The sequence below is a fragment of the Tasmannia lanceolata genome, unplaced genomic scaffold, assembly GCF_043159265.1.
Source record: "Tasmannia lanceolata isolate RefF3 unplaced genomic scaffold, GAP_Taslan_0.1 ptg000003l, whole genome shotgun sequence".
Lineage (NCBI taxonomy): Eukaryota > Viridiplantae > Streptophyta > Magnoliopsida > Canellales > Winteraceae > Tasmannia > Tasmannia lanceolata.
Window position 1 is genome coordinate 1897362 of NW_027518680.1, and position 19688 is coordinate 1917049.

Consider the following 19688-nt stretch of genomic DNA (forward strand, 5'->3'; position numbering starts at 1 on the left):
ACCCGGCACTATATGAAATATTGGGTAAATGTCGAGTAGGGTAAGGATTGAAAGAATTAAAGGCAGGTTGGGTTAGGGTTGACCTCACTTAATCTGAGGCTCAGGTTGGGTAGAGGTTTTGGGCCCTCGGGTTGGGCTAAAACTCATGTGACCATCTGCTACTTCATCTTTTAACCCATCTGAAACTGAATGTCTTCCAAGATGGGCTACCTATTTATAGTGTTCTGGTGTTGGGGCACTGTAAAACTAGAGATGCCACCAATGCCATGTTAGGCCTACATGTCCAAAAGTAAAAGTCAATCGAAAGAACCCCATATTTGACAATGCCCAAATTTAGGGATGGCAGATACCACTACCAGCACCCATATAACTCCCATAGGAAACAAAAAACAACCCAACTTCAGAAGTTAAAATTTGGAGAGGAGAGAAAAGAAATCACCTGTAGCCAGACAAAAGACAAGAGTCAATAGAGCACCGGAGGGACGAAAGGGTCCACCAATCAGTCAGAAATCAATCTTAAATCAATGGATTGGTCAGCATTGGTCTTGTCCCACCTCTTGAGATGATTATATGGTGTTATATTTTCAAAAAATAAACCCAACGATAGAGGTATTATATTATTATCACTTTCCAGTCTCTAACTTTTATCATGCCATTTCCTAAAATATAAAAGAAACCCGGATATATCCAGGGTAAAGCGGGCCCATATCAACGAAAACATGGACTTAAAAAAAGGAAAAGAGAAGATAAGGAGCCTAAGCAAAAAACAGAAAGATGGCTATGCATTAACAAACCAACCAGAAGTATATCATAGGGTAGAAAAAATGGACTAAAAAAAGGGAAACGAGAAGACGAGGAACCTAAACAATGCAAACAGCCACAATTTTTTGTTCTTTCTCTTTCTAAACAGAAGCCCATTTCCATTTCACACAAGCTTCAGACAAAACACCACGGAAGAAAACCTGGAAATTCAGCACAGAACCACAAGATTCAAGGCCAGGTTCACAATAATAAGCACTTAGAAGAAGACTGATCCTTGAATCTTACCACAATTCAAATGTGGAATTGCCACCCGTCCAACTGCAATGCTCTTCTCCTATCGATCGCAGCATGAGCAGGGCGTTATACAGCTGTAATGGATAAAACCATAGAAAAGGTAAGTAATCATGCAACGAAATAACTAAATTTATTCCTACAAACATCCAAAGATATAAAAAAAAAAAGTGTAGCTAAGAACAATGCTAAGCCCCTGCTCGTTTTGGATTTTGAGAATTGATTTTGGGTCCAAAACTGATTATTGGACTCGCAATTAAATGCAATGTCGAGTCCAATATTCAGTTTAAATCAATTCTCAAATAAACAAATGAACTGGGCCTAGTGAATCCATAAGAAGCGAGTCAAGCATAACATATCCGTGATTAGTGGGGGCAAATGCACAAATGCACAAACTTAGCGGAACTGAAATGCTCAAACCCTATGCAGCTACAAGATTGGAGAACAAGGAACAAGGTAGCGGTAGAAGTGGATTTGATACAAACCGTACGTGGGAAAAAATCTACTTGGGGGCTCTCACTTTAAAAGAAAGACTGACACATGGCACATCATAATTGTCTCAATACAATGTGACAAACAACATAAATAAACACGTAAGACACAAAAAAATGTTGCACCCCACAGTGACCTAATAGTAGTCTAGCAAAAACTAATAATAGAACGTATCTCAAACTGTGGACAATATGTGCTCTGAAGTTCGGATCCATCTCGATCAAAGCTAGGATATGTGTCATCAAGCCAAATGGAGGTGATGGTTGGCCACTGGCACCTCCGTCTATATTGTATCCTCAACATGTAGAAAGAATCATGGCTTGATTTAGGATGGTGGTTTCCAGAATCATGGCTGGTGGTTTCCAGAATCACGGCTTGATTTAGGTTGGTGGTTATGGAAACCACCCGCATTTCCTCTCTTCACATGGGAATAAGTTATTTTTGCCATTTCCGTCAAATCTGTGACACCAATGAGGCTTGAAAAACCAGTGAACAATGGTGCCGGTTACCATCCCTGAAAACTGCTCTAATACTAGTTACGTCGAAGTCGTCAAGAGAGCAACCGCCAACCGTTGACATTAAGCTTAAGAGCGCCTTAAGGAGGGGATTTCCAACGGCGACAAGCTTTAAGTCTCGGAATTCTACCCATCATAATAGAACTCCAATTTCTAAGAATATCATCAACAGAATAGCCTCAAAACACCTAAGTAGTTAAATCCCAATTCGCAAAGTTGAGGCGGATATTCCAAGAAAACCGATCAAGAGAAAGCTGCATATCTTTGAAATTGTGATACCTCCTTCTAGGGGTGTAAACGAGCCGAGCCGAGCCGAGCTTGGCCAGGCTCGGCTCGGCTCGTTAAGCTCAAAAGCTCGGCTCGGGCTCGAACCAAGCTCGGGCTCGGCTCGGCTCGGTCAGGCTCGCGAGCGGCTCGCGAGCCTTACCGATCTCGGGTTATATTATGTTCACACCCCTCATCTTCCCTGGACAGCCCTACTAGTGTAATTTGACTACTTTTTTTACACTATGGGGGGGTGGTCCTAGTAACAAATGGGGTTCCAAAAATGAAATGACATATTTTGCCCCTCCCCCCCCCCCCTTTCACTCCCTGGACAACCCTTTTAATGTATAAATTAATATATAATATATATATTTAAATATATTAAATTCTTAACGAGCCTTAACGAGCCGAGCCGAGCCGAGCCTGGCCTAAATTGGGCTCGGCTCGTTAAGGATTCGAGCCGAGCTTGAGCGAGCCTCTGAGCCCGAGCCAAAATTGACACCCTTACCTCCTTCCCTTCCAAATCTCCCAAATAACTACAAACATAGCCATTTTCCAAAGAATCACACCCGGTGCACCTAAACCACCGAAACACCAACTTTGCAAGAAGCTCAATAAGCTGTTTGCCGCCAACCACCAAACATTGAACCATTTATAGACCTAACTCCAAATGAGAGATTCCAGACTCCAATGAAGGAAAAGGTGGTCAATTGACTCCTCGCATTCCATGCACCTGGTACATCTGTTAGCCAAACTAAAATTTCAGTTCAACAGTCAGTCAAGAGTACGGACTTTCCTAGACATCTTTGTCAAGCAAAAAGTTTGGATGCATGACAGAATGGACCATCTCCAAATTAAATGCCATGAAATGGTAGCCTTCAATGGAGAGCCAGGGAAGCCATAAAAGGATTTAACCGAGAATATTCTCCTAGAGTTAGGACTCCATATGATAGTCCTACTGCAACTGCTAGATAAAAGTAAAACAATCTTCCAAGATAGAAATGAGGTTGACAAAAACGAGGAATTTCTGACTCTTTGATGTTCCTGTACCCCCACCCAATTGTAGCAACTGGAAACATGAGCATTCTTATGTCTAGCAATCTGATTGGCTCGAAAAAAGTATGGGACAAAGGACCCTCACCAAGCCAAGAATCACTCCAGAACCCCACTCTTTCCCATCCCCAATTCTAAATCTAATATCTTGCATAAGATGCTACAGGATAGGACTTCCATACCGAGCCTCAACCTCTCAATCCCCCCATCCCCCCGGCGCGTCCCATATTTTCTTTTGATAACCCTCCACCAAGCGTGTACTTAATTATTAATTATCAGACATAGGTGTTTAGTGTTGTTAAGCCATTATGAGTGGCTGTTTTGCATATACGATAGTTTTCAAGTGTGTATTTGTGCTTATTCTAACATTTCGTGAAGTGTAATCTTAAAAGTCTATCATTTGCATATACGATAGTTTTCAAGTGTGTATTTGTGCTTATTCTAACATTTCATGAAGTTTCATCTTAAAAGTCTATCATTTGCATGTCTTCATACATTTCCAAGATTTTACAAGATTTACACCAAAATTTCCAACCAAAACTGATGAAAGAGATCTACCATATTCCTAACAGGGTGAAACAGATATGGCCACAACCACAGATATGTGAGAAAATCCCATTTCCACCATGCACTTCTCTACCTGTGAAGAATTTAAAATGCGAACCCAGAATTCAAACAATTTTTCCAGTTTAAAAAAATTTAGAATTCAGTTTTTTTTAACTGACCCCAAGATAACATATGAAAAAATCCCAGGTTCATATAAGCTGGAAAACAGAACACTTACCAAGCATATCTTGAGACATTAAGCTGCCCAAAGTGCTCCAGAAAATAAGCTGGAGATCACAAAGGGCCGGGGGAAGTAGGCCTGCCATATTCAACATTAACATAACTGAGAAAATAGCAAAAGCAAGTTAAAAAACAGTAATTTGGTAGGCATAGAGATAACCAACCTTTAGCTGCTTATTCAAATACACCCAATCTTTATGTATGTACTTCAATGGCCAAAGTTCATTTCCGAGTATCTGCAAAAGCAGCTCACTCCATTCAGCAAATAAAGAAGCAATGAGCATGTGTGGAAAGGAGCAACAGAAGAAGTCCAACACTGATGTTCAAATGCCCTTCTTGAATTTTAAACTCGGTCAAGAGTTTTTGACTTGCCTGCGAGGCTTATTTTGCCTTTGCCCAAATTCATCGTTACCAAGCTCTGTAGAGAAGAATATTAAAAAAATCCAAGTAAAATTACAATGGCATGCAAGAAGAACAAAATCACTACCCACTAAGGCAAATGTCCAAACTCAAGTTTTACCAGGTCTTTGAGGGGATTTCCACGCATTATTAGGTTTATTTGAACTTGTTGCTCTGCTGCATAAGAATTTAGCGATTAGATTCTCCGGAAATATTAAAATGAAACAATAACTGGATAGCAAGTAATTCATCAGACATGGGAATTGGATAGATAATGAACTCAAAACATTATGTACTTTATAAGAATGTGTCTATTTCTGACGTTGCTGCTCAGCAACTTTTGAAAATAATTACACCATGCGTGAATTGTAAATGAAAGAAGCAAGATGAAGCTATTGTGATGAAAGAAAAGCTTGAGTCCAAGTAACCTTACAATTAGAGCTCATGCATGGAAAACTAGTACAGGCTTTAATCTGGTCTGATACCAAATTAATGTGAAAATTCCAACAATAAGAAACACAGCCAAAATTAGAACAATCTTAAGAATTTACAGCAATAACCTATTCAATCCAATTGCAAATCTAATCTTATTCTAAAAGAATTAGAGCCAGGAGAAAGAGACATCGATATCGTCGCATCATACCACCAATTAGATGTAGCAGCAGAATATATTCAGCACAGAGCAATAGTGACAGGAGCTTTTTGAGGACACATTCAAAGAGAGAGAAAATCCATAACACTTCATTAACTCAAAAATGCCTGCCATACAACTACCTCTACTCGAAAAACACTCTAATCCAAGCATTAATACCAACCATTGATCAAGACGCTCACTCTACAAGCAAACCCATCTAATAAATAGCTATAAAAGATCCCCACCCACCTAGAATCAAAGATTAGATGTACATGAATTATGATGCTCATGTGTTTCCTAACCAGGTGGGGTGTCCAATAAGCAATGTTACAGATGTGAATCAGGAGCTCAGGGTACAATGTTAATGAAGTGATTCAGGAGCTCATGATTAGACTTTATCTTACCGATATGATTGGAGGCGTTTTGAGAGAGGGGAACGTTGGAGAGAGGTATGCTCAAATAGTGAAAGAAAAGAAAAGATAGTGCAAGATTGGACACCCCCTCCAAGCGGTTACTTGAAACTCAACTTTGATGGATCCAGTTTTGGTCATCCCGGCCCGACCGGGATTGGAGGCATTTTGAGAAGTGATATAGGGGAGGTCCTTTGGGCGTATGCGGGTCCCATTGGTGTAGCGGACGCATCGGAAGCGGAGGCGCAGGCGGCGTACCAACGTCTAAAGCTATTGTTTAGTGAGGGTAGGACACTGTGATAGTTGAAGGGGATTCCCTAAATGTAATTCGATGGCTTAACAATTTGGTGAAACACCCGTGGCGTTTTGATAGATTGTTCGATGAGATAGGAGATTGGGTGAAGTCTTCCTCTATGGTCTTCCGTCATGTACAGCGATCCGCAAACTCGGTAGCGGATGGCTTAGCTAGAGAGCGTGTCTCATTGGAGGCTTTGGCTTTATATGATTCCCTCACCCACCCACCCACCCCCCCTGATTTTATCTTGTACTATTTTTATTTTTCTTCTTTTCCTTATCAGTTGCATTTGACCATCTCGATCCTTCTATTTTAATGATATTGTCTGCCATTTTCAAAAATCTTACCGATCTGATGGACGTGTCTTATTTCTCCTATTTTAGTATTTATATTACATTTAGTTAAAGTAGATGTGAGGATGTCCACATCAATTCATGGCCCAATACACATCACTTAACCCCTTAAAATTCTCTTATATCCTTTTGGCCAATATACATCAGTTAACCCATCAAAAAAAATTTATATCCTATTGGCTAATATCATGGTCCTCCATAACCCACCCACCCACCCCCCACCCCTCCCCTCGCTTAAATCCCTTTCCTTTTACCCTTATTGACTAGCATTTGGGCCCACCACTTAAGCTAAAAAAAACCCTCCTTATAAAACACTAACACCCTCCCCTCCCAAAAAGCATGTGGAAATCAACAAAAGACCCCTCCCACCTGGAGAGGAGGCTACATCCCATCACACCTCGAGAGAGACAAGCACAAAAACACTTCAACTTCTCTCTTTCTCCCTCTATCTATCTCACACAAACACTCTCTCTATTCGATTTCTCCTTCTCTCTTTTCTCCCTTCTTCTCCCTCTCAACTTTCAACAGTTCTCCCTATTATTCTCCCTTCTCACATTCTTTCCAACTCTCATTCTCCTCTCTCTCTCTCTCACCTTCCTCCCCTCTTCTCCCTCTCGACCTCCACCACCACTATCCCAAACCCCACTTCGACTTCTCTCTTTCTACCTCTCTATCTACTTGATATCTCACACAAACACTCTCTCTATTCGATTTCTCCTTCTCTCTTTTCTCCCTCTCTTCTCCCTCTCGACTTTCAACACTTCTCCCTATTATTCTCCCTTCTCATATTCTTTCCAACTCTCTCTCTCTCTCTCTCTCTCTCTCTCTCTCTCTCTCTCTCTCTCTCTCTCTCTCTCTCTCTCTTTTCCCTTCACCTTCCTCCCCTCTTCTCCCTCTCAACTTCCATCACTTCTCTCCCTACCGTTCTCTCTTCTCTCATCCGTTTCACCTCCTTCTCTACCCTCTCTCACAACTCCCTCGTTGGGCTCATAAGCTGCCCCTTCTACTCCTCTCTCACTGTCCACGGTTGGGTTCATAAGTTGCCCCCTTCTACCCCTGTCTTTCTTCCTTTTTTATCTTGATTTCTATCTTAATCTTGATTTCCTTCTTGATCGTTATTTTCTATTCTTTTCTCTCTTTATCTTGGTTGTGAACAACCTTTCTTTCCCTCTCTCCAACTAGCACTCTTCTCCCTCTCAAACATTGCATGTAGCGGATTATCAAGGCACAAAGCCCGGCACGCCCTCCCAGAAAAGTAATCTACGAACCCCGAATTCGCTTCAATTTGGTATCAGAGTTAGGTCGCATCAATTTGGTATTAGAGCTAGGTTCACATCAGCCGACCCCAACTAGTTTGGGACAAAGGCTTAGTTGAGTTGAGTTGAGCTAGGTTCACATCAGTTACCCAAAGACTACAAATGGTGATATAAATTATAAATATTATGATGTTTAGCATTAAAGAATACACACGCCATACCAACAATGTATCCTTGTAGAATTGGCTGCATACATGAAAAAGAATGTACAGTGAGTGTCAATTGGAAGGAAATTTTCAAAAAAAAAAAAAAAAAAGTCAATTGGAAGGAAGTTTGCAAACCCATTAAAGCAGCTGGTCTTGGTATAAGGAAGGTAAAAGCGGTTAACCAAGCTCTACTAGGAAAATGGCCTTGGAGATATGGGGAGAAGTCCCAGTTATGGGCTAGAGTTATTGATAGCAAGTATGGGTCGGCTCCTGGTCACTGGGAATCATTGGACTCTTTAAAAAAGACAGGGGTGACTTTAGGGTGAGACATAATGAAATTTAAGTATAAGTTTTCAGAAGAGATTAGATTTAGAGCCTACTCTGGAGACAGGATCAAAATCTCGTTTGATAAGTGGTGTCCTTCCTCCCCTCCGAAGGATTCATTTCCTAAGCTTTTTACTTTGGCCATTTCTAAGGAGGCGTTGGTCAAGGACTATTTTGAGCACAGGGATTATCGGGTGATCTAGAATCCTATCTTCAGACGAAACTTCTTTGATTGGGAACTCAATACGATGACCCACTTTTTGGAAACGCTGGAAGGATGTTACATCAAGCCATTTGGGTCAGACAAAAGGGTATGGATCTGAAACTCACCTAGCGAATTCTCTGTCAAATCATTCAATCTCAACCTTGTACCTTGCCCTGCTCCCTTCAAAGTTGCCAAAGTTTAAGGCATCCAAGCTCCACCAATGGTATGTACCTACAGTTGGGCTGCGATTATTATGGAAAGAATCCAAACAGTTGACTTCTTGAGAAACCGTGAGATGTTGACAGTGGATCATTGCGCTTTTTGTATTGAAGTTGGGAGACCGTGGATCACCTTCTTATGCACTGCAAAGTGGCTAATGGAGTTTGGAGTAGTGTCCTATCTAGATTTGGGATCTCATGGGTCTTCCTTGCGAAGCTTATTGATTTGTTGGAAAGTTGGTCCGTGGCTCCATTGAGAAAAAAAGAGAAGATTCTTTGGAAAGTATCCTTCCTAGCTACTATTTGGGTCTTAGGTAAAGAACGCAATGCGAGGGTATTTAAAGGATATTCTAAGAGAGAGCTAATCCTCTTCAATATGGTGATTGCCCTAAGTATCTCTTGGGTGAGGACTTTACCCCTCTTCCAATTTGTGTCAGCCCACGACCTTTGGTATGGTTGGAAAGAGATCTGCAATGACGTTAATCAGGCGTCAAAGGCTGTTCAAGTGAGCGGGTCTCTTAAGCTAAACTTCGATGGTTCTAGCTTAGGAAATCCGGGTCTTTTTGGTATTGTGGTGGTGGTGGCGTGGGGGGGTGTGTGGTACATGGAAATGAAGCTGAAGTGTGAGTGGTGCATCAAGTTATCAAGCTTCTAGACAATTTTGACCTTAACAAAGTGGTGATCGAAGAGGACTCTCTTAATGTAATCAGATGGCTTAGGGGTTCCCACTCGTTTCCCTGGAGGTTTGCCGCTTTCTTTGACGAGATTCTTGATAGGCTAGGTGGCTACGGTATCTTTCATTCATATTCGACGGTTGGCCAATGAAGTTGCCGATAGACTTACTGGAGAGGGTATCGCTAGGACGGAATTGGAGTTGTTTGATTTCCTCCCTCCTTGACAGTTCTTCTTTTCTGTTTCTTTTGTGTTTCTACTTGTTTTCTCTCTTTTTTCTTGATTCCTTGTATAGACCTCCTCGGTCTCTTATTGGAATGAAATTTGCCATTCAAAAAAAAGCAAGTGCCAATTTGACTGTGCCTACCTTTTATAATATAACATAATTAGTTATAGTACATCATGTCAGAACAACTACACAAAGCCAAGATGAAGTTGTAAAACAAAAGAGACATGTATCAAAAAAAAAAAAATGAACCAGGGATCATTTTCCATTTATTTTTAATTATATCATACAAAGAAAACTTATGATACTTGAATACCTGTATGAGTCCAAGGTTCAGTGTCAGACGTGATAAAATAGCAATGCTATTACGAAATTTTTCATGCCTTATTGAATTAACTATCATGCTTCAAACTCTCATTAAATATTGATCATGTAATCCTTGGAAATGCTTTAATTAGTAAATTATTAATTAAATCTTGCAAATTCTTTAATCAGTAAATTCTTAATTCCTTTTCTGACATGATAAAATAGCAATGCTATTACGAAATTTTTCATGGCTTATTGAATTAACTATCATGCTTCAAACTCTCATTAAATATTGAGCATGTAATCCTTGGAAATGCTTTAATTAGTAAATTATTAATTAAATCTTGCAAATGCTTTAATCAGTAAATTATTAATTCCTTTTCCGAAGTTAAATCAAGGTAAATTTCTAATTTTTTATTTATATATGACTTATGTTGTGATATAGCATTCATGTATCCACATTCATGCCCAACTTTTTTTTTAAGTATCTTGTACCCTTACTCTCGGCATCACTATACATGTCCATATCGGCATCTAGCATCATAGGATAAAACTGAAAATCGTGAACCTCAAAGATGCTTTTCACTAGGTGAATTAAATAGGACAAATCATCAGAATTCTTAGATATGACACCTGCATGCATGTGTGTGTACGTACATAAACTATTTAGAAACTGCAGGAGTCAATCATCGACTTGCCCAAGTCGATCTGTTTTATTTTATCCTGGCCAAGTTCTCTTATGAGCCCGAGTTTGGCTCTATTGAGTCAATCAAAAAGTTGTCCGACCCACCCAAGTTAATGAAAATTTAACCACTTCAATCACTAACTTGCCTCACTCGACTCTCATTCACCGAGTTAGTGTTTTTAAGCACTGCCCAAATATACACATGGACATGCACACACGTGTATATGAGTTAGAGCTGCACAGATACACACGGAAACGCACATGCGAACGCGCACACAAACACGAGCGCACAATCGTACACCATTTAATCAACATCCCATCCAGCACCATAAACACCATAAAATAGAAGTGTGAGCCATATAACCGAACACTTTGCTACAATGAAACAAAAAATTTAACTGCAGGAGATAGACTATAGAACATAAGACCTCAAATATTGGTCAAGATAGTGATGGAATACTGCTTACCTAGAGGCACCCATGGAAGATGTTTGTCCTGATGGAAGAGCATAATAACCACCATCCACAGATATATAGGGTGAACAATATGACGCTCCTAAAGCTCCAGCAGCACCAGCCAAGACCGGCACCCTGGACATAGAAAATATGGCATTATTGTTATAAGATTTGCCAGAAGTATGATGTGAAGAGAAAAAAAATCAAGCCTGAGCACAAAGCAGATTAATCACCAAGGGACATGTGAAACAGGTAAGAAACAAATAGTATCTTCCAATGAGCCAATCAACCATTCCTCAAAAATCTAAAATTCATGAGAAGATGTACACACTAGTAAAGGACATATATAGAAATAAGTTGCCAAACAGAATGGATGGAAAAAGGAGCTACTTCCTCAAGCATTAAAGGAACTCGAGTAAAAGAGGAGACGATCAGAAAATGAAAATAGCAAAAATCCAAAAACTAATAAGCGAACTAACTTACCAAGTCATTTCAGAATTACCAAAACCAAGTTGTGGTTGGGCAACATATCCAGGAAGTGCCATACCAACAGCAGGAACCCCAAGGCCACCATGATGCTGACCTCCAAATTGCATAACTGAGGATGCACACATGCAAAAATAAGAGTCACAACTAGAATAACTGAATTCATAATTAAGTAAAACTCTATAAACATTTATTTATTTAAGATGATGATTTTAACTTATGAACCTGAGAAGTGTTCTCTTATAAGAATATAAAGAATAAATCAGATGAATTTCAACTACAGCGATAGAATGGAACAGGTAAAAAAACCTGATAGAGAGGTTCACAGGAAGAAAGCAACAGGCAAAATGTAACATTTGATCATATTGATCAGATCAACTTGGTAACCAGAAGTAGAACTTGAGATTAAAAATAGATATAAATTGTTTTTGATGTGCTCCTACATCAGTATGATGATGTGACCAAAAACGTAGAGTATGAAAGATGTTGACGGGAACAAAAAAATATTACAGGAATGTAATCCCAGAAGCTTTACCTGGCAGTAGTGCAGGAGTGCCAGGAAAATTTTTATCACCATGAGAAACACCCATAGCCCCTGTGGCTCCGATAACCTGGGCCCCGTTGTACAGAAAAGAGCCCATTCCATTTCCTTGAATACTGGGTTTTCCCTTTCCAACCAAAGCAAGCTTAGACTTACTTGATCCTGGTGGGGATTCCACATCCCCAACTTCAGATGAATTGGTTGATGGATGTTGAGGAGGAGGAGAAGAAGCCAGATTTCCACTGCCCAGACGCTGACCCAACTGCCGAGTAGAAGCTCGTAAAGCAGGCTGAACAGGACTCTGAGTTGACCTTTGCGGGACCACAGTTACTTGTGCCAGTGAAGAACCTCGATTGACTTGGTTAAGGGACGAGGTTGGCTGAAAATTAATCTGACTTGAGATACTTAAACCCTTTCCCCGAACCCTGGATTGAGGCAACTGCATTGTGCTGACAGGTGAAGAAGATCCCGAAGGCTGCAATTGCAAATTGGTCAATGATTTCCCAGAAATGGGACGAATAGAATCATCCATATAAAACCGATCCTTAACAACAGGATCAGCAATGTTTTTCCCTCGCAGCAAGGCACCAGAACGTGATGCGGAGATATTCTCCTCCAACAGCACAGAAGAAGAAACGTTCCTAATGATACTTCCAGTTTGCGCATCTTTTTTCTGTGTTACAGGGATATCTTGACTGGAAGAAACTGAGGGATAAAATGGAGGGGAAGCAGAGCTCAAGCTTGAGGCAAAACCATTTTTGCGCGGGAGAACCGGCTCAGTCTGTACATTGGATGTGTGGGCAGATAATCTCCCTGAACTAGTATGTGATGTTGTGTCCACATATTTTCCATATCTGCATGAGCAATGTGTAGGAAAAAAAAAATAACGACAATGATACAACCAAATTACCAAAATAATAATAATAATAATAAAGGAAAAAAGAAAATCCTTGCATACTGTCTGTTTTGAGTTTCATAGTTCTCGCTGTTGTTCTTCACAGGAGGTTCATATCTTCTGGGACCTCTTCCCCTTACACCCTTAGCCGCATTTTTCTGTTTGTTTGTGTCATCATAACCTCTGGACCTGTTTCCTTTCACATACCCACGATCCAAACCTCGATTTTTGCCCCGACCTCTAAAATGACCTTTGGAAGTTCTCCTTTCCTGGGAATAAGAACAATTGTGAAGGAATTTTTTAGATGACAGTACATATAGGTTATAGAAACCCTTGTCAACTCTATATAATACATAGTTCTTTCCCTGCAGGTGCCTACATAAGAGAAAGAACCAAGAACAAAAAGCAGGGCTATCATGCAATCAAGAAAAGCTATGAAACAGTTCACCTCGTGATAGTGAGCATCTTGCAAATTCATCTCTTCAAACCTATCATGCACCCATGCCCGGTCATCTTTGGATTCCCACAACTTCCGCCCACCAGGAGTGCGCCTAAATGGGAGATAAAAACCAATTATCGAATATGAAATCTGATATAGTACATGTACGATGAACAAGACATAATGGCATAGAGAAAATAAGGAAATAAGGAAGGCTAAGATAACCATGTAAAATGCCAATTAAAACAGTATATTCCCTCCCTCACACTGAGAATCTAACAAGAATACAACATGTACAATAATATGTAGAAAATCGCACAACTATGCTTCACTAACTGAAGTCAACTTGGCTCGGCTCTGACATAAGGCCAGAGGACTCCCCAACTCAGTATGCATTCATCTGATACTGAAGTAGTTGAATGTAAAGTGTTTGAATCCAACAAATTCCTAGGTTTCATACGACATTATCAAAGTCAAGTACAAGTTCCAAGCAAGAATGCAGATGCCAATGCGGTATCGCCACTGAACAGTCTTTTCGTATATCAAGAGAATGTAAATCTAATGCTTGCCAAAAGATAGCATATTCTTGACTTGCAAATAAGAACCACTTGATATGACCAGTCATAACTAACCTAGAATTGGCCAGCTAATTGCTGTAAATAGAGGTGGTAAGAACTTAAAACTCCTTATAAAGGGAAGGAGGGTACTTCATACTAAGTCTAAGGTAACAAATAGTGGATATATCAGGCCATTTTGCTAACAGCCAAACAATAACAATCTCCCAGAACAAAAAATCCAGTTATAACCTAACAGGACTAGGCATTACCGCATTTAGAGGTGTGAGAATATGAGAAGTGGAAGTTACTATTGAAGAAGACCATGCGTTACTTGACATTAAAGTTGGGACTTATGATTGTAGAGTTGTTGAAAACAACATGTAGAGCACCTCAAATTGAACATTAACTCCATGTACAGTTGTTAACATTATTTATGTGAGTCCATAAGCAACAATAGTATCCAAAAGTCACAGCTCAAAATTTTAAGTACCAGACGCTTCATTTAAAGAAAGGATAAATGAAATAGAACTCCAAGTTAGGAGTTAATACCACAAGCCCAAAAAAAGGGGGAAGGGGTGTGATGTTTACGGGAACAATGCAACTCAACTCAACTCAACTAAGCCTTTGTCCCAAACTAGTTGGGGTCGGCTAATGAATCCTTTAGAAAATTTTCATGAAGAAGGTGAAAGGATTTACGCGGCTAAAATTGACTACGTCTACTCCTGACACTAGTTGGGTTCGTCTACATGAATCATTTATGGGAACAACTATCTAAAAAAAATGACACAAAGCAAATGTCAAGGAGCCCCGTTGTAGAATTCTCTTTCCCTTCCGGATGTTTTCTTAATGGTGTGTGCAATCAGCAATTCTGCACATATTCAACTTCCTCTAGTTTTTCTTTACCCCCTTCCATTTTCACATTTCATTGATTAAACCTGACGATAATGCATGCAAAGTATTCTAAAATGAAACACAAAAAAGATCGAACTTTCAACAAATCTAGCCAATAACTAAAAAATAAATAAAAAATGAAAGGACTGTTAACCGCCCCCAAAAAAAAAAAATCAAAGATCACAATCATATAGAAAATTACCTATGCCGACCTCCCCCACTATCTCTAAACCGATCATCATGCATATAGAAAGCACCAGCTGTGGGCACTGCGAAAGGCTCACTCTCCTTCTTCTCCTCTTCCCCCTCATTCTCCCCACCAAAACCCTCAATCTCTCCACCAGATCTCCCCTCATCCCTACCAGATTCCGGCACCAAAGCCCGAACATCAATCTCTCCTCCGTCTTTATTATCTCCTCCTCCTCCTTCACTAACCCTATCCCTAAATTCCTCCTCTTCCTCTTCCTCTTCCTCTTCAATCTCTGATTCTTCTTGATATTCATAACCTGGCGCCCCACCCTGACCGTCCGATTCACCATCAGATCCGATCCCAACCCTAAGATCTATCCTCGTTTGATTCTCCCTCTCCTCTCCCTCCCCTTCCTCATCATCACTCGCCTCCCTCCTACGCGTTGCCAACTGCAAAACCGCCTCCTCTGGATCGCTCTCATACTCCGCTTCTTCTCCCTCCACCGCCATTAATTCTTCCAAAACCCTAATTCAAGTCTTCGAATTTCTACAAGATTTTTTTTTTTTTTTCTTAACCCTAACACCGATCAGACGAATCGAAATCCAACCGAGGACGAGAAATAAAAGCCCTAGGTTTGTTAATTTTGACGGAAAAGGAAAGAAAAAAAAAATCTTTGAAATGAATTCCCACGCCTTGGTTTGGAAGGTTAGGGTTTTCCGATCTTTCTATCCGAGAAGGAAATTGCGAGATTTTTTTTTCTCTTTCCTCGACTGAATCGTCTTTTGCTGAAACGGGGGAGGAGTGGTTGCCGAGGGTAAAAAGGATTCTCTTCTCAAAAAGCTTTTAGATTCGAGTTACGTGTGAAAGTTTGATAGATTTGTGGCCGATGATAAATTCGCACCCCTCTAGGATAATTCGCACCACTTTATCAGAGGATAATTTCCTCTAAGATGCGGCAGACTTTATCAGAGGATGATAAAGTCTGCCGCATCTTACATATCCTCCTTAATGAGATGCGAATTATCCTACAGGGGGTGCGAGTTCATCATTGCCCTAGATAATTTACCTTTTTCGAGGAATGCTAGGAAATTTCTGGGAAAGGAATTTCGCGGATAACTTTTGCATGAGGGAGCAGCCATACGGCCCATACCGCTTCACTTTTTAGCAGATTTTGTCTTATTCGTTTATTTATCTGATGTGGCTGTTCTCCTGTGCAGAAGTTGCCGCGAATTTGCTTTCAGCGAAATTTCCTACCAGATCTTTATGTTTTCTTTTTGGTTGGTGCTATTCTAAGTTTTCTAACTACTGTGGCGCAAAAAATTACGAGGGGCCCCACGTGGGTCATCCCAAGAAATGCTTGATTGGTCCTCTGTTACTCCTTATTGGACTAAAATAAGGTGGGTGGGACCCACAATAAATAATGGGTCTTCATGAGTCCAATTAGAAGTCCAATGAATATTAGAGAACATCAGAATCAGGAATCCGAATCGGCATCCTATTCAGATTCCTGATCTAATTTTAAAATGGAAATAAAATAAAATAAAAAATTATTCAAGAAATATTCAATTAAAATTTCCTTCTAAACTGGACGGGATCAGAATACCACCTCGGGAGGGGTGGTGTGGGAAGAAGATTCTGGCAAATTCCCAACTTTGATTCTTCCCCATTGTTAATTTTGCTCCCTGATTCTGTACATTTTTAAAACCAAACACTAGAATTGGTGGAATCGGAATAGATTGCTGATTCCAGGGACAAATCCAAAGGCACCCTTTAGTACAAATGAGTAGAAATTTTTTCAAGCTATAGAGCTTCAGTCACTTGGGGACCTGAGCTTAATTTTGGCCCTATGGTTGAGCACTGTTTCAGCCTTTAAACAAGCTCACTTTAACCTTGCCTAGTAATAAGGATCAGCTGCACTGTTACTGTATCATGCCTTCACTCTGATATGACTTTTGAGGTAGATGGAGTTCAAGACTTGGATACGTGTTGAAAGATAGCTAAATCCTCTATGTATGGGGCTGAAATAAATGTCTAATACCAAGGTTCTGAAAATGGTGCCACAACTTTGGTCAATCAAGAGACATGCAGTTATATTTAAGCTAGATAGATTTTGATTGTTCTTAAGAAAGAATCAATCCCAATCTGAAGGGATCAAATGAAGGAAATGCACAAGAAAAATAATATTCAAAGCATGTGGATAATTTCTTGTAACAAGATCAGAGAGGGAAGGGGGTTTGATTCATTCATTAGGAATTACCACATGCAGATGCATGCACGAACAGCATTGGAAAATACAAAGGCAAATACTATTCTTCAAATCTAGGAGTTGAAACACAGCTCACAAAATTTTCATGTATCTTCCATATAGTATCATATGGACAATGCTATTAACCGTCTACAGGTTGCCATGAAAGTGCTAACTGTAATATCACAACATTGAGTAATTTGCCTATGTAAATGTGCTCCTCTTTCTTTTCCAAACAACATGATGTACAGACGAGAGGAATGAGAATGAACAAGATTTCTTTTTTATGTTTGTTGTACCAATCAATGAAAAAAGGATTTTATGGAAAGGAAAAGAAAAGAAAAGGCTTTCCTAGGAGGAAAAATCTTTCCTACTAACCAAACAGGCTATAAAGGAAGATTATAATACCCCACGAAGGAAATACTAAAAGAGGGTAGAACTATCTTTAAATACAGTATTCAAAAATACTCTAGAAGGAAGTTAGCCCTCACCACAAACAAAAAAAACGTTGCATCAGTTCCACAAGCATATCCAGTTTCCATTTTCTTCTAACCTATCCAGATGTTCCCTACACTATGACCACGTTTATTAACCCAGTCATATTAGTTATCCGTACCTTCGGAAGCCGAGTGAACTTAGCTAAGGGCGTGATGGTTCGCCTCTCCTAAGCATGGTTTAAAATTTCGGTTTCGGTAACCGTTTCGGACCCCACCAAAAACCAAAATTTCGTAATTTGGTTCGAACCGAAATTTTGTAACACTTTTTTTTTTAATAAATAATGGCTTTTAATCGAAATTTCGGATTTTGGTCGAAATTTAAAATCATGCTCCGAAGTAATGATCGGGACCAGCTTGTGACTTAGGGGAACAAGAAAAAGGGATATTTTGGTGACCTTTTAATGCAGGACCGGGAAGAGAAATAGAAAAAGAGGGGAAAGAGAGAAGAATGGCCAAACTTTGTGGGGTATTATAATCTTCCTCTTTTATGTGCTTGGAACACATTTCCTCTTTTAAGTGCCTTGCTTTGAACACATTTCCTACAGGGCACATTCGCCTCTCCTAAGTAAAATCCTCTTCTTCTATTTCTCTTCCTAGTCCTACACCACCTTTGTATTGGTGCAGAATCCAGCATGGCACATTTCCTCTACCCTAAAGCAGAAGACAAGGTACTTGAGCTCTCAAAGTTTGGCCATCACTTGAGTTTCGGTTCACCTCGACAGAGAATAGGCGAGGAAATGTGTTAAAGCAAAATTAACCCAGACCCATCAACTCCACTATCTATAAATCTTCTACCCATGTAGGCAAACCCTGTTCAAAATAAAAAAAGTATTGTTCTAACCAATGTCTTAAATTTTGACCGAAATCCGAAATTTCGGATTTTGGTTGAGACCGAAACCGAAATGGGGTGAAATCGAAATGTTACAAATTTCGATCGAAATTTTGTTTTCCCCGAAATTTCGGGGAATATCTCCAAAACATCAGATTTTAAATCATTATTTAATATTATTTAATAGACCACTAGTGATTGGTTTTTTTTTTGTTGTTGCAGCCATTCTACTTGATTTAATGCCCACCCCATTATTTCTCCAACCCACTATTAATTGGCCTCTTCAATTGTAGATCTTGTGTTTGCTTTAATGCTTTAATGACTTGAGCCTTCTCCATTCAATGTTTTACTGTCTACCGAGTTGATTATCCCTCATTTCTATTACATTGGCAAAAGTAAGATCAGCCTCACTTATGAGTCCTTGATTCACAAGCTACTTGGATAGCCAACTCTCCCAATCAAGCGTCACTTCGCCCGTAGCTCACATATCTCCCAACCACAGGCTGTATACAGAATTGTTTCTAAGCGGTTCAGATTATGCTTCGGCTCCACTAATTCTTCATTTGGAATTACATTTGAGTGACATTGATTCTCTCAAGTGCTTGCATTTTGCTTAATACTTGGAGCAGGCAAACATTCCCACTAACTACATCTAGTTTGCCTCTGCTACTACACCACCTTCCCTTTTATTTTCCAAGGAGCAAAATCCCAACTTTTGATTACTTCGGAGATGGATTCTGAGAACACCCAACAAATACCAAACCTCAATAAAATGTGACCCCAAATCTCTTTCGCTACCTTGCAATGGATAAACAAATTGTCTATAGATTCCCCATCCTCCAACAAAGAGGACAATTATCCATTAATATCATACCCCTTTTACGTAAGAAGTCAATAGTTTGAATACGACCACTACACACAGCCCAACCAAAGAAACTAACCAGAGGAGGACAATGAAATTTCCACACTTGGGCTGACAGAGCAACTTTAGAAGGATGGAACAAAGTGAAAGTATAAAGACTTAACTGGAAAAAAACCGGAAGTGTTCCAAATCCATATTCTTTTATCAGATCCACTTCTCTTTATGTAACACCTTTTAATAATATCTAATAACTGGGAAATAGAGACTATTTCACGATCAAAGTTCTTCCTGAATCTCATATTCCAAATCACTCTACCATCAATACGATCAAAGCATTCACATACTAGCGCTTTCTTGTTAGAGGCTACCAAAAGCAAGTCTGGAAAGAGGTCTCCCAAAGGCTCAACCGAACATCATGCATCCAACCAAAATCATATAATTGAAAATCT

The 19688-nt window shown here is 39.8% G+C and overlaps 1 protein-coding gene across 3 annotated transcripts; it reads right to left on the reverse strand.

Moving 5' to 3' along the window:
* Nucleotides 1-756: 756 nt before the first annotated feature.
* On the reverse strand, nucleotides 757-15638 carry LOC143847237 (protein MLN51 homolog). 3 transcript variants are annotated; one of them, XM_077356004.1, is made up of 13 exons: nucleotides 14819-15638; nucleotides 13178-13280; nucleotides 12793-12998; nucleotides 11829-12688; nucleotides 11291-11405; nucleotides 10820-10942; nucleotides 4684-4739; nucleotides 4536-4581; nucleotides 4328-4399; nucleotides 4162-4242; nucleotides 3936-4017; nucleotides 1048-1130; nucleotides 757-962 (listed from the first exon to the last, which is right to left on the reverse strand). In XM_077356004.1, exons 1-9 carry the CDS (start codon nucleotides 15313-15315, stop codon nucleotides 4372-4374), a joined length of 2034 nt encoding a protein of 677 aa, XP_077212119.1. In that variant the 5' UTR covers nucleotides 15316-15638; the 3' UTR covers nucleotides 757-962; nucleotides 1048-1130; nucleotides 3936-4017; nucleotides 4162-4242; nucleotides 4328-4371. The 3 variants fall into 3 exon arrangements, with proteins under 3 accessions (XP_077212119.1, XP_077212128.1, XP_077212111.1); XM_077356013.1 differs by lacking the exon at nucleotides 3936-4017 and having other exon boundaries at nucleotides 4684-4736; XM_077355996.1 differs by lacking the exon at nucleotides 3936-4017.
* Between the last annotated feature and the right edge of the window lie 4050 nt (nucleotides 15639-19688).